The sequence below is a fragment of the Citrus clementina genome, unplaced genomic scaffold, assembly GCF_000493195.1.
Source record: "Citrus clementina cultivar Clemenules unplaced genomic scaffold, Citrus_clementina_v1.0 scaffold_4, whole genome shotgun sequence".
In the NCBI taxonomy this organism is placed as follows: domain Eukaryota; kingdom Viridiplantae; phylum Streptophyta; class Magnoliopsida; order Sapindales; family Rutaceae; genus Citrus; species Citrus x clementina.
This window is the reverse complement of record NW_006262274.1, coordinates 6,187,646-6,203,155: the sequence shown is the minus strand read 5'-3', so window position 1 is coordinate 6,203,155 and position 15,510 is coordinate 6,187,646. Positions and strand designations below refer to the sequence as shown.

General features: G+C 34.3%; 2 protein-coding genes across 2 annotated transcripts; both read left to right on the top strand.

Moving 5' to 3' along the window:
• Window positions 1–140: 140 nt before the first annotated feature.
• Window positions 141–4,511, top strand: LOC18044782 (dolichyl-diphosphooligosaccharide--protein glycosyltransferase subunit 1B). The gene is made up of 8 exons (XM_006436376.2): window positions 141–398; window positions 794–838; window positions 972–1,603; window positions 2,204–2,354; window positions 2,875–3,054; window positions 3,180–3,248; window positions 3,335–3,424; window positions 4,179–4,511. The coding sequence occupies exons 1-8, from the start codon at window positions 279–281 to the stop codon at window positions 4,299–4,301; spliced, it is 1,410 nt and encodes a 469-aa protein (XP_006436439.1). The 5' UTR covers window positions 141–278; the 3' UTR covers window positions 4,302–4,511.
• Window positions 4,512–6,888: 2,377 nt separating this feature from the next.
• On the top strand, window positions 6,889–15,269 carry LOC18044781 (protein ENHANCED DISEASE RESISTANCE 2). Its single transcript, XM_006436375.2, has 21 exons — window positions 6,889–7,326; window positions 7,982–8,056; window positions 8,160–8,213; window positions 8,300–8,365; window positions 8,450–8,511; window positions 9,216–9,346; window positions 9,419–9,465; window positions 9,553–9,653; window positions 10,044–10,139; window positions 10,210–10,274; window positions 10,355–10,426; window positions 11,375–11,521; window positions 11,616–11,953; window positions 12,857–12,920; window positions 13,038–13,213; window positions 13,566–13,667; window positions 13,765–13,815; window positions 13,897–14,040; window positions 14,165–14,260; window positions 14,401–14,502; window positions 14,663–15,269. The coding sequence occupies exons 1-21, from the start codon at window positions 7,174–7,176 to the stop codon at window positions 14,753–14,755; spliced, it is 2,235 nt and encodes a 744-aa protein (XP_006436438.1). The 5' UTR covers window positions 6,889–7,173; the 3' UTR covers window positions 14,756–15,269.
• Window positions 15,270–15,510: the final 241 nt, after the last annotated feature.

Genomic DNA, 15,510 nt, shown 5'->3' with positions numbered 1-15,510 from the left:
AATTTCTAGTCAATTGATAATATAATGCGGAATTATTGGAATCAGAAAATGATTTAGAAAAACAAGAAACGGACGTAACTTGGGTACATATTGGAGTGTATTTAAAATTCTCAGCCCAAAGGCCCAAACAGATCGGGCCAGCAAGCCAGCTTGACTGAGACTGACTTGCTCGCACTCCCCCTGGTCGTGCATACACAGCCAGAGTCATTCACAGTTGCTCGTCAACTGCGTGGGAGAAGAAGAAGAAGAAGGAAAAATTAGCAAAATCAACAAAAGCAATGGAAGCTTTGTTAAGACCACGAATAATAATCTCTCTCACGATAATAGTAATACCCATTTTCTTATTTATCTCCGGAGCTTCCTCTCACCAGATCCGAATCAATAATGCCGAGCGTCGAGTAAGTTTGATTAATCATTTTTACTTTCCCAATTTTCATTTTCCGAAATAATAGATTTATAATTTTAGTCATTTTTCCGACTGGGTTCATGTTTGATTGTTGGATAGATGATAAAAATAAGTTATTTATTTTATTTAACTTTGTAATCTTATCGCAAAATCTTATTTTTGTCACTAATAAAAGTATTGTAGGATGAATTTTTTTTTTTTTTTCCAAATGGACAACGAAAATGGATAAGGTTGCATTAGGTTAATGCAATTTGCAGGTTAAGATAGCAATCTCATTTATTGAAAGTACATTAATCTAATAATCTAACCATCATCTATTTCATAATTTTGACTCATGTGATCGATCGTTCTGATTGTTGTTATTCTTGCTTTGATAAATTGGTGCAGATTGACTTGAGTACGCATATTGTTAAGGTGTTCTTGACTCTGAAGGTAATTCCTTTCAGTTGCTGGAAAGATACTGAAATGTTGGTGTTTAGCAATTTAGTTGATAAGACATGTTTATAGGCTCTTGTGGTTATAATATATAGATTGACGTGTATATCGGTTTATGGTTCTTGTCCAGGTTGAGAATACTGGGAAAACTAGTGCTTCAGAAATCCTTCTTGCTTTCCCACCAACCCAAGTCGATCATCTAGCATTTCTCGAAGCTTTAGCAGCTACGGGAAAAAAGAAGAAGAAAACGTATGTGTCACTTGCTGTAAAACCAACACAGCTACCTGATGCACCAAATGAAACTAATTACTACACTATTGTGTTGGCTAATCCATTGAACACGGGTGAAACTGCAACACTAGAAATTCTTTATATACTTACTCATTCTCTAGAACCTTTCCCTGTGGAAATAAGCCAATCAGAATCTCAGTTAGTATATTATCGTGATAGTGCTTTAATACTGTCACCGTATCATATTAAGCAACAGACAACTTTTATTAAGATACCAAGTAATAAGGTGGAATCATTCACTAGAGTTGAACCCACCGACCGGGCAGGTAATGAACTGAAGTACGGACCATATGAGGATCGACCTCCATATTCGTATTCTCCACTTCTTGTTCATTTTGAGAATAATAACCCATTTTCTGTTGTTGAGGAGCTTGTTCGTGAAGTGGAAATATCTCACTGGGGCAACCTTCAGATTACAGAGCAGTACAAGTTGGCTCATGCTGGTGCTCGACACAAAGGCATTTTTTCAAGGTAGAGTTTGCTGCTGACTGCTGATCATCTATGATGCTTTTTGTTATTACCATTAAAATGTTTGAAAAGATTATATCCCTTCTTTCTAATTTGAATCTGTATCGTCTCTCTGTTTTAATGAGCTTGGTCCTCAATGTGTAATATGAATTAAGAGAATATCCTTGTGCTTAGTATGGTTACAGGAAGAAACAAGTTTGAACAAAATGTAATACATGATATGTATTATCCTAAAGCTTTGCAAATAAATGTAGTATCTTTCAGAACATTGATGCGATGACAAGTTTAAATAACACATAAAAGTTTCCTTGGAGAGTTGTTGAATCAGAATGCTGATAAAACGTGATAACATGGACACCAAACCACATGAAGAGATTTCTAGCAACATGCAACAATTTCGGAACGAATGTGCAAATTCTTCTATTAATATGATTTTATGCTCCCATGTTGTGAATTCACATTCTTTTAAATTAATGTTCTTCAGTTATAAACCAAAAGACCACTTGGTGTCATTCATCTTTAAATTTTATGGCACCGTAACTATAATTCTTTCTTTTTTAAAGTTCATTTTAATATTCATCTTGTGAAGTTTTCTTTTGGCAGGGTTGATTATCAATCCAAGCCGACTTTTAGTGGTGTATCCTCCTTCAAACACCTCTTGGCAAGGCTACCCCCTCGAGTTCACTCTGTGTACTACCGAGACGAAATAGGAAACATCTCAACATCGCATTTACGTGCAGATTCTTGGAAGATAGTAAGTACTGTTTGCCTTCTATGAAGGAGATTATTTTGTTTTAGAGAAGTTTGCTTGTATTGTTTCTGTTAGGTGTTAGGACTCCAGAGTTTATGCTATTTTTTGATGAGTTATATGCTCAAACTATTAAGTTTATTCGTGTGAAGATGGTAATCATAATCTTAATTGGTAACATACCTGACCATGAAAAGATTAGTAGTATTATGTGTCCTACCTAATTCTTCAGTGATGTATGCTCTCTAACTGGCAAATGGTGTCAGTCAATTTCGTGTAGCCTTTGTGCATCTGGTATGGTGCATTTTCTTTCAGCAGAACAATTTTTTTTCATAAAATCGAGAACTGCAGAAAGATTTTCTTAAGTTTCCTGAATGTGTATTTTTCATCCTTATAACCTTTGGCCTTATGTTAATCATGGACAAGGATCACTTGATAAAATTGTTTTGAAAGATATCTCAGTCTTTTTGCCGTCTAGATGCTAATTCTATCTCTCCATATGTTGACCGGATGCTGGCCTTTGCAGTCAGAACTTGAGATTGAACCACGCTATCCTTTATTTGGAGGTTGGAGAGCCACTTTTGTCATTGGATATGGGCTTCCATTGGAAGACTTCCTTTTTGAGTCATCTGATGGCAGGCGTTACCTCAACTTCACCTTTGGATGCCCTCTTGTTGAGACAGTTGTTGACAAGTTGACCATCAAAGTAAGTTTAATATTGTGGTCCTATTGTTAGTCTCCAATTGCTCTAAATCATTGCTTCCATCTTTTTGTCTAAAATGGAAAACACTGGAAGGCAAATTTGCTAATGTGGGAACTATTATATTTCAGGTTGTGTTGCCGGAAGGATCAAAAGGCCCTTCTGCTGTTGTTCCTTTTCCTGTAGAGCAACGTCTAGAAGTAATTATTCATGATACCAATTTTTTATGGATACTTTGATTTGTATATTATGTATCTGAGCTTTATTCTCATGTGTACTTCTGCAGACCAAGTATTCTTACCTTGATGTCGTAGGGAGGACTGTGGTGGTTCTAGAAAAGAAAAACGTAGTTCCTGTTCACAACATTCCTTTCCAGGTGACTTTTTCATCGGTTCTGCCATTGCATTTCCTTAGTATTGATTTTATTATTTTTGTTTCTGTCCTCCTTGGTACATTTTGTGTCAGTGGAATGATTTAAATATTCTCTTTTGGGGAAGCGTATCTTGCAGTGCATGCTGACAAGATTGAACCTGTTTTTTAGTTGAGTTAATGGGTTGTAAACAAGAATTATTAGAGGCTCCACGTACTTTATTATGTTTTAGGTTTCTGGTTTTTGCGTATCATTTTTTTCCCGTAATGTCATTGTGCATGTTTCCGCAATTTACAACATATTATAAGATCTCATGATTGTGGTTGTGGTTGAGAGTGCCAGCATCTGGTCCTTTGATACTTTTATTTTCTCATGTGTTTTGCCAAATTGGTGGTCACTAGCGATTCAACATGTGTTGTTTTCTTATTCATATAAGAGATTTGCAATTTTGTCATTTGTTTGAAGTAGTGAAGAGAAAGGATGTAATTTGATTGAGTTGACTATGAACTGTATTTGGTTGAACTGAATTTCCCTTTTGGTCTCGTCAAAGGAAATGGAAAAAAAAAAAGAAAAAAAAAAAGGAATTCCCTTTTGGTTATGCTTGTGGATTAGCACCACCGTACTTGTACCTACCGCTTTTATCTGCAAGTTAATGTCCTTATTCCTTGTAAACAATGAAGATACCCTATTTCTGTCTTTCCGATGGCTTTTTTTGTTCCAGGATTACTATTAACCCCCTATTTTTTTCTTCTTTTGGCAGGTGTATTATACATTCAAGCCTATCTTCATGCTTGCAGAGCCAATGATGTTGGCGTCTGCATTTTTCTTGTTTTTCATGGCTTGTGTAGCTTATCTACATGTTGATCTCTCCATACGCAAATGATGAACGTCATGGCTTATATCTGAAAGGCGTCCGTCCATATGCAATTAAGCTGTGATACATTTACAAATGAAATCTCTGTAGCACAAAATAGTTAGTGGCTCCAACCTTGTTAACAGACCGAGCAAATCAGAAGCTGGGATTTTTTGAACCATTCTGGGGGCTATTAAGTGTTTTAAAATTTTCTTTATGGAATTAGTGAGCATTTAAAAATTTTGTTGCTTATCCATTCTGCTCTTGTGGCCCCCTGCAGTACCGTTGCTTCCAGATTAGAAATATGCAGGGATTTGAAAGCATTTAGACAGTGAAAATGTAACCTGTTATAGAATCTCTCGAGTAGCAGGAAACTTCATGAAGAATTGGGACATGCACAAAGCAGACTTTTCAGCAATCGATGTGATGCCAGCCTAGGCATGGTAATAATGCATTAAAACAATCGATCATGACAGTTTTGATTTTGTTTCAAAGTCATGGTCAAAAATACAAGTTGACAACTATTATAATCCCAACCAACATAATTATTTACCCTGCTTAACAGGTGGACAAAATCATTATTTAAAAAAAAAAACAACTGCCATGTGTCATTAGTATATGCATTTCTTGATCCTTGATAAATTCCTAGGGCTGCTGTGTCCTTTATTAAGTTGAGGGTCGAATCTTAAATTTACTGTTTAGGAGAAAACCTGTTTTAAGTTTTTAACACATGCTGAATAGCAAATTATATTACAAGCTACTATATACACCCCCAGCAACTTACTCAAATTTAAAAACAATCAATCATTTCACATAAAGATGCAAGTATCTAATGAATTTTATATATATATATTCTGTTTGAGAGAGTGGTTTTACACTTTTGATGTATATTCTTTTTTTCATTGAATTTTTATAATTAATAAGAATCGAACAAAAATATATGTAAACACGACGAGTATTCTAAATTTTCACCTCCCACCTAAGAACCTAATTTATTTTTTTTTTATTTTAAGGTTGTGAGAATTAAGATCCTAAAGCAAGGGCATGGTTTTTAAAAAATTTTATGTACATTATTTGATTTGAAACACGAAAAAAAACCCCTCTTAAATTTCAAAAACATAAAAAAATCTAACATGTTAAAAGAATGCTTTATACCTTTAGCTTAATTATTAGCTCATATATTTGGACGGTTGTCTTTTTTCTCTTCCAATTCTTCATTCCTCTTTTATCTCTAAAAAATTAAACTATCTCAAAAAACTTATCACTGATTTGTTGCTCTAATTATTTAGGTGTGCACTCTTGATTAATTATCATTTTTTTAGAGAATTTTCTCATGCTATAATATTAATAACGAGATTATCCTTAAACGTTTTCAACAAATGAAAATACTTCGAGACAGTTGCAAATTTATTGAATCAAATATTTTAATGAATTTAAATTTTAATACTTGTTATTTATTAAAATTATATTGTTATTTGAACTTAGTCCTGGTTGGTTAAATTTCGGAGCCCCCTTAAAGCAGAAAAGAAACGAGATTCTGGTTGGAGTATTTGACATTTCGGTTGGACTATTTGACTTGGTAAAAATTTTAACAGCATAATTAAAAAGCCAAATAAGCAGAAGGTGGATTTTGGGTTTTGGCAGGCAAATGTTCGGAAGGATTAAGGAATCAAAAAAAAAAAAAGATTTTGAGACCATCCACTTGGATTTCCCCAATTTCTTACCCTTTTTTTTTTTCTTTTAAAGCTAAAAAAACAGTATCTCTCTTTTTTCGGTCCCTCGTGCCAGTTATTATCTCCCTATTCTTTACCCTTTTTAGTCATCTCCTTTTGGGAATTCTCTTATAATAATTTTTTTAAAAAAATATATATATATCACATAATTTTATTAATCATTGTTAATTATTTGTAATTAAAATTTAATCACTGATTACCCTTCTTATAACAGACTCCAGCGTATCTTCCAAGTTCCAACTATTTCTTTCTTCAATGAGGTGTCACAGAAAAAATAAAAATAATAAAATCAGAAGAAGACAAAATAAAAGGTGATTGCTTTACAGTTTTACCAAATTACCCCTCCCTTCGCCATCAAATTTATTAATAATATTTATTTAACTTAATCAATCAATTCCAAAGTAATTTCTTTAATGCTAAGGAGCAAATTATTCAAACACATGCATGCTTGATACAATTATGACTGTAACCACCACTGGATGCATATTAATGGTGGCTATCATATATGTAACTGGGGAGTCAAAAGATGATAGAAAAATAAATTAGAAATCATTATAATAGGAGTGCAATTTCCACAAATTGAAGATCACAACATGAGCATCCATAAATGCAAAATAAATAAATAAATAAAATCCAACTTAGAAATGTCATTGGAGAAAGGGATATTTTGCATTAAATTTTTCAACGAACAACCAAAAACTAATCATAATATGACCAGCAACAATGAGGGGTATTCTAGTAATTTCAACGTGCCACACTGTGTTTGCCATTGCAAATATAATGCATGCACCAAAGACAGTTATTTTATGAAAGGCGAGGGAAATAAATAGAAAACAAAACCCCAAAGAAAACAAAAAAAAAAAAAAAAAAACAAATAAAGCAAAGCAGCTCCCGGAAAATTCAAAAACAATCAAGAAAGACATTTTGACTCTCTGATTCCCTTAGGTGGGATCAGAGGATCGTAATACATTTGTACTTCATTTTAAACAACACAGAAACAATTCATAGAATGTGAGCTCATAGATGCATGTGTTGTTCACGTAGCCATCATCTTGGTTCTTGTTTTGTGTGTTGAAAGCTTGAAAAAAAAAAGAAAAAAAAAAAGCTGCTATGGAACCTTGTTGATGAAAACTCATTGAAAGAATAAAAAAAAGATTTGATTTTGTGGAATGGGTATTGCACGTAATGAGAGTAAAATTGAAGGGTGGCTATATGCCATTCTTGTTAATCGCATTGGGATGCAAATTTCTCGTAAAAGATACTTTATTCTTCTAGATAATTGTCTCAACGGATACAAAATGGTGCCCAGTTCTGAAAAAGAGGTATTTTTTATTTTTTTATTATTTTTTTTGTACATTTTCTTTTGTTCTGTTCTTGGTTTGTCTAATATGTTCATGTGGCTTACGTTTTGCAGAATTTTAATTATGTTTTTATGTTTTTTTTCATATTCTTATGTTTCATGTATGATTCTTTTGTGTTGTCAAATTCTAGGCTTGTGTTTTCTGAGCTTTGATTTTTATTAAATGGGATGTATGAAGATTGTATTTGTGTTTATGCATTTTGACATGTATTGTGGTTCTTCACTTTGTTTTTCTTCATTTTGTTTTGCTTTTGTGAAAATTTGCGAGCTGGTTGGCAGTTGACATATAATTCAGTTTCTTGTAATTGTTTGGTTCATAGTCCTGTAAGCCTAAGATTGTAGGTGTGTCCTACAGTCCTTGGGAGGAAGGGCTTCATTGTTTGCATCTTATATTAGTTTTGTCCAACGTATGTTAGTTATGCTTGTTGGAGGATGATATCAAAGAAAGAGATTCCCTAGTCATAACGATAAGTGTATTACAGCCATGAGCAAATGGAAAAATGTCTCAGATTTTAAACTTTACTACTTTTAGCCATCTAATTTTGTACTTCAGCTAGTATTGTAGAAGAAAATGATAATTTGTTGCTATATGGACTATGAAACACTTCTTTTATCAGGAACCAGTTAAAAGCGCTATGATACACTCCTGCATTCGGGTCACGGACAATGGAAGAGAGAGCATTAATAGAAAAGTATGTCGATCACATTCCATATATCTTACTTGGTAGTGATTACTCAAATGTTTTGTTTCTTCTCTTCTCATTTTATTTCCATATAATTGTTTACATTTTACAGGTGTTGTTTGTTTTCACCCTTTACAATAGTCTAGATCACAATGAAAAACTTAAGGTGTGGTGAATTTCAAGTCAAATTTTGTTTATTCATAAAATGTTATGATACACTGGTCCATGAGCTCTGATATTCTAATTTTATAGTTGGGAGCAAGAAGTCCAGAAGAGGCAGCAAAATGGATTCGCTCCTTGCAGGAGGCAGCTGTAAAGGTTCATTCGATACCCTTCACTTACAAACTTCTAGTACAATGGTTTTTCTGATGGTAGAAGCCTCACATTAAAGTATATTTTCAGGAGTGCCCATGCCCAACATATAATTTTGTGGCTGTATCCAAAAGGAGATGGCCATCTTTAAGGTATAGCAGCTGCCCCACAGAATCAAACTTAATAAAAAGTTATCTCTCGTATTCTTTCTGTTCTCATCTCATAAAAATACCAAGAATATTAGATGTGTTTAAATGCATGAGGAACAAGATTGTTATACACCTTTTAGTCATGCAATGGTGAGTGGAAAGATTTAGTGACAGCTACTTGCTATGTCCACTCACTGTCAAAATGTATTATTAATATGATGCCCTCAATGACTATTTCATCATTGTAAAACATGCTTGTTTCAGGATTCTGGAATTCTATATTTCATGCAACAAATTAGTCATCCAAAGCATTAGAATGCCCCAATTTGGACTTAATAAACATTTTTTTTTAAATTCAAGTCTTGACACTCTCCTGCATAATATGTTCAGCTTCTTGTTGGAACCTGCATACCTGAATCAGAACCTAGTAAGTGGTATCCTTCACTAGCATTTGTATGATTTTATAGATTACCCATCATTCCAGTAATCTATAACTGTTTTCCGGAATAATCAAAGGTAATACCTGATTTCTGATTGTGTGGTCTTTTTAATGCTGTTTGAGGAGCACTCACTAATCGGTTAAATCATTCTTTTCTTAGATGCAAACTAGTCATTTAATTTATACTTACTTTGACAGGGTTGTCTGTATATGTTTTCGAATTTATTGGACTTCTTTCACCTTTTCCCTGTTTAATTAATTCTGCTAGGTTGTATGTCTCCAAAAGGTCTGATTACAAATACTCTGGAGACTGGACACTTGGCTCATCCATCCGTTCAGAGGCAACGGCATCTGATGTCATTGCACCTTCACCATGGAAAATTTTTGGCTGTCAAAATGGTAAGAATTTTAAATTCTTTGGCGGCATTCCAAGTAGCTAAGTGCACATATGCTGAAAATTATGTTATACAGGTCTGCGGCTCTTCAAGGAAGCAAAAGATTGGGATTCCCGTGGGAGGGTAAGTTGTTTTTCTTGGCTCATCAATTATTTGTGCTATATTTTATTATCAATTCCTAATGAAAACAGCAAATGTTTCTTGTCTCAGCACTGGGATGATCATCCAGCAATAATGGCAGTTGGTGTTGTTGATGGAACTTCTGAGGCCATTTTTCAGACTCTTATGTCACTTGGTTCCTCAAGATCTGAGTAAGATTGACAGAATGTTGAGTTACTTCCTTAAACCGGAGTTTTAATAGTATGTGCAGCTAGGCAGAAGCCAAAAATCACATTTTTTGGTAGTAACAATATACAAATATTGTATAGTTTCTGTCTTCTCAATCATACTCCTAGTACAAGACTGATGAATATGAGAGATCAAATAGATTAATAGATAAGAAAATCTTGGAGTGCTTGAAGTAATTCATATCTAAATGTAAGATCTGCTCTTCCACCACTCAAGTGTTAGTTTGCAATTTTCAATCAAAAACAGGAGTAGTGTAAATGACTCCTAGGCATCAGTTTTAACTCGCAGCACATTGTTTTGTCTGATAATGAACTGTTCTCATGCCAGAGGATAACCTACCAAGTTTATTGCAGATGGGACTTCTGTTTCTACCGAGGCTGTGTGGTTGAGCACCTTGATGGTCATTCAGATGTTGTTCACAAGCTGTTATACAGTGATTGGCTACCTTGGTCAGTCTCAGAACCTCACTAAATTTCATCTACTTGTAGCATATGCTCTTATTAACTTATTGTTTTGCAGGGGGATGCAGCGGAGGGATTTACTGGTGCGTCGCTATTGGAGAAGAGAAGATGATGGCACATATGGTACTTAAATTTCAATACATCATGAAGCTTCGCAGCCATTATTAGCAATTTCTAACCTTCTTTATTGGGCTCTGTTACAGTGATTCTATATCATTCTGTGAATCACAAGAAGTGTCCAAAACAGAAAGGATATGTCCGTGCTTGCCTTAAAAGTAACGTATGCTATGAGTTTGGAAATTTATTTCGTTATTTCACTTCTTAATAGTGGTGGTTGATTCAAATTCACCTAATGATATATATGAGGAAATGTTTCTACTTCCCCATCTCTTTTACACTTATGTGCACTAAAGCATCTATAACATGCGATTCTTAATTATCTACATCACCTTGTTTTCTCCAAACTGCTCGAAATTTGGATGTGAAGCATATTCTTTTAGTTTGGCAACTTCGTGATAAGTGTTCGTATCTGGCGTAACAAACACTTTTCCACTTTAATTTACATATTCAGCATAGCTTTGCAGATGAAAAATGTTGTAATATATATGGATTTAGACTATTTTCTCCTGAATGTCTTATTTTAGTGGTATGATCAAATGTTATGATAAGGGCGGAGCTGCAAAAGGAAATTTGGAGGAACCAGTTTTATACGTTCGCATTTATGCCTGTTGAGTCCCAACCTAAGGTCGGGATGTTCTCTTCAAAACCAACCTGGTCAAAAAACATATTATGATTGAATACATAAAGATAATATTAATTAGAAATGTGTATAGAGACTACGTGGTTGGGTTGACCTATGTTTCTTAGCATAATGGTTCTGTGTTTTTGCTGTCCATGCACAAGTGCTATACAAATAATATTTTACGTAAAAGTTAACAGTTTAAATTTGTAACCTTCAGATGCCTTCCTGTAAGTTGGTCTAGAATATGACTTTATGAAAATATAGTTTTTTGGAAATAAAATTGATTTTAATATGCTGTTTTGATTTCTTGGAGCTTCTGGATTAAGTTTCTATATGCCATCAAAATAGGATTATACAAATAATTATTGTCAGCGTGTGAAAGCAAATGCTTTTGCTAAGCCTATCCAGCTTTTCTCTTCACCTTTTTTTTTTTGGTCCTATTTGTTATAGTATATCCTAAATTTAGATTCTACACATGCAGGTGGAGGATTTGTAATAACTCCTTCGAACCAGGGAAAACAATCAATTGTAAAACACATGCTTGCTGTTGATTGGAAGTACTGGAAATTATATCTGCGTCCATCATCTGCAAGATCCATAACCATTCGTATGCTTGAGAGAGTTGCAGGTATGCTTCTTATAAACTAAAAGTGTTATATCTTTTAACTTTATATTTAAAACTTGCATATCTTCTGAACATATTTGTTTATTGCAAACTACAGCCTTACGGGAGCTGTTTCAAGCCAAAGCAGGAAATACTTCCTCCGAATTTTTATCAAGAGGATCCACAAGGGAAATTAAAGCCGCTCAAGATAGTGAATTGCCCGAAGACATTCAACTGAAAAATGAAGAGGATACTGAGATTGAAATTCAAAAGATAGAAGAAATTAGAAAGACAGAGAAGGATGCTCCTTTCACAGAGGAAAAACCATCTTCTGGGCGTGCAAGTTTAATGGGCATTAATGATGCCTCTGATGAGTTCTTTGATGTTCCTGAAGCATATTCTGATCATATGGAAAATGATTGGTCTTTAGAAGTCAGTCCGGAACTTCAACCTCTGGTACTTAACCTGTCACTGCAATTGATCTCTACTTTCCAGAAGGAGCTACTTAAATTTAGAAAACTTGGTTTTTATATCTTGCCTTAAGCAAGAGCTCTCAACTCTTATCCTTCCGCAAAAAGTCGTTCTGGCTATATATATTTTTTCCCTTTCTCTCTTTTGGTTATATATGTTGAAGTACTACACATTTTTCAGAGTATGGCATGTTGGTTTCAGTACGTTTTGGTCATTGGTTTCTGCCTGCGATATATCGTCTGCTACAAGATGAACTCAATGACAGGATTGAATGAGAGATAACTCAAATTTACTGTCATTGTGCAACGCATGTTAGTATAGGTTTAGGTGAGAATTATATAGTAAAATTCGATGATGGTACGGGAATCTGTTGAAATTCAATTATAGGTAACTGGTTTTCCTCCCTACACTTGCTAAACTTGACAGACTGAGTCGGTTTTCATTTCCATTTCAAAGGGGATTATATGTGGTTCTTTAACAAAAGCATACCTGAAAATCTGGTTGTCAGATAATGTGATTTTGCACAGCTGTGTAGATGCTTGTGTTGGTCAATCCAGCATCTTATGTTCGATTTGATTTTATTTTAATTTTTGACCAAACAAGCATGAACATTTTATGCTTTTTCATCCTGTGCATTGTTATTGATTGGGAGAACCTAGGTGTTTCAAAAAATGTCAAGCAGTCCATCTTGTTTCATGCCAATATTTGATACCTTCTTCCATCTTAAATGCCATGAAAGACTGGAAAGAATGATTTCAATTCAACGGCATTTTTTCTGTCAATCACATGAATACCAGTTTGTTGTCCTTCTAATAAGTTTAAATGTCGTATGACAGAAAAATTCAAGTTCTTGTTCACTAACATTGTATTGAAATTTGATTTGTGCAGAGTGCACCTCAGTCCAAATTAGCATCAGCCGCTGGTTTCGTGAAAAAGTTGCATGATCTTGCTGGTGAGTCCTGTTATTTTATCCAAAGATCTTCTCAAGATGATTGGTGAATGGTTTGCATTATATTACTTTTAGACAATGCTGATTAATATACAACCTACAAATTATATATGTACTCAGTTCACAAAAAGGGTTGCACAGACTTGCAAGAGGTGCCTAATGAAGATGAGAAATCTTGGTCCTATGGAGCCACTCTTCAGACAGACTCAAGTTTTACTTCACCTTGCAGCTGGGCTGCAGCTGATCCTTCTACATTTTTGATACGTGGAGAAAATTATTTGAAAGACCACCGGAAGGTATTCTTTCAGTTTCATCTGTTTCTAAAGATAAAATTAGAATTTGATATTAAATAAGGACATCAAGTCTTGAATTTCCCTTATTGAGATTGGTTCACGTAGAAATTATTAATTCAGGCTTAAAGAACCAACCATGACTGTTATACTTGCACTGACATCAATGAGATCCTTTTTTGTAACATGAGTTACTTCATCCCCACTCTAAGCTGTAAAATAACATGAATAATTTCAGCAAGATCAATGTAAGAAATTTTGATGTACATTCCAGGAGCTGCATGCTTATAAATATTGTTGTCCTCTAAATTATTTTTTTAACCATTTCATCTTTGTTCTGCACCATCTTTTTCCTCAGATCAAAGCAGATGGCACATTGATGCAAATGATTGGTGCAGATTGGTTAAGATCTAACAAGCGAGAAGATAATCTTGCTGCCCGTCCTTGTAGTCTAGTTCAGGTTTGATCTATTACATCACAGTTCTCATAACAGTAATTGTTCACTGTTAATAATCATCTCTTTGAACACCCTCATTTTATTGATTTTGTTCATTCAGAAATATGCAGCAGGAGGTGGACCGGAATTTTTCTTTGTGGTTAACATACAAGTGAGTTGGTTTCAATTTATTTGTCTTCATTTTTCCTGTTATCAAGATTCAGATTGTTAACAGCAGACTATCAAAAATCAGTTTCCAGGTACTACCAAATATACATTGGCACTTTATTACGTGATTAAAACTCCTCTGGAAGACAATCCCTTGCTGCACAAATTTGTTAATGGAGATGACGCCTTTAGAAACTCAAGATTCAAGCTCATACCATACATTTCTAAGGTTGGTTTTTTATTGAATTTAGAAGTGAAAGAAGCAAAAATAAACCACAATAAGATGAGTTCAAGTATCACACAATACTCAAGGTTCATACACATTTTACATTTCTTGTGTTTTGCTTTCTAAGGGGTCATGGATAGTCAAGCAGAGTGTTGGGAAGACGGCTTGCTTGCTGGGGCGAGCACTCGAAGTCAATTACTATCGTGGGAGGAACTATTTGGAGGTTGGTTAACAACATTATGTGATAATGAGAGTCAGATTAATGAATGCTAGCTAGTTTATGGCTTCTACCACTTAACTAGAATCTTATGTTTTTAATCATGTTGTGGTATATTTAACCATTGAACTACTTGTAAACTTCAGATTCAAATTGACGTTGGCTCCTCGACAGTAGCAACAGGGGTAGCTAGTCTTGTACTAGGGTACCTGAACAACTTGGTCATAGAAATGGCATTTTTGATACAGGTAAAGTCACTTGTTTCGTTTTAGCATACTCAAATTTTCCATGCATATTGAAAAATTCATATCAATAGATTCTATCGATGAGATATGAAGACGTTCAGCTCTCATCAAGTTGCAGCTAAAAGCTATCTTGTATATATAATCATAGAAACTTCATTGGCAGGGTGAAACTGAGGAAGAGCTCCCCGAATTCCTTCTGGGAACATGTCGGCTAAATCATCTGGATGTTTCCAAATCGGTGGTGGTAAAAAAATGATTATTTCCCAAAAATTTTCATATTAATCTGTGTGTGTTGAGTCCATTGCAGGAATAAATTTGCTTATCTCTAGTCTATTTGCTTTCCCATTTGATTAAAATGACAACGGCACTATAGCAGCATTAGTGTGATCAAGAATCAAGATTCTTTTGGGAGGGAGATTAGCTTGTACAGCTCTTTTCCTGATCTGTGGCTCGTGCTTCAAATTATATTTTTGTGGAAAGCAAAAGTTGTAAAAGCTTATGACACGAATGGTTTATTAAACTTGCTGTTTTACCATGACACTTATACTTAGGCATTACATTTACATAAGCAAAAATTGCTGATTAATTTAAAAAGAACGAGAAAAAAGAAAAAAAAAATGGCACAGTTCTATATTGCTTGCGTATATGGTTCATTATGGGCCTGCACTAAAAGCCCATATCTACTGTAATCTGGGTGAAAGATGAAGGCCCGATAGTTTTTTCGTTCTTTTCTTTTTTCCGAGAATAAAGCCTAAGATGTTTTCTTTTAATTTCTTGTCTCTTCAATCCAACTTTTAAAGAACTTTTGTCCTTATTAATATGAAAACAAGAAATGAAAAAAATGTCGTTATGCACCAACTACGATTTCACAAGTCACCCTTTCAGCAATAATAATTAATTAATTAATTAACATGTTAGTAACAAAAAAAAAAGAGTGATAATAACATTTCATTTTAATTTATTTTTTCTTCCGAAAGCAAAAGGAGATAGTTCCTCAAATTGGGTATAAAA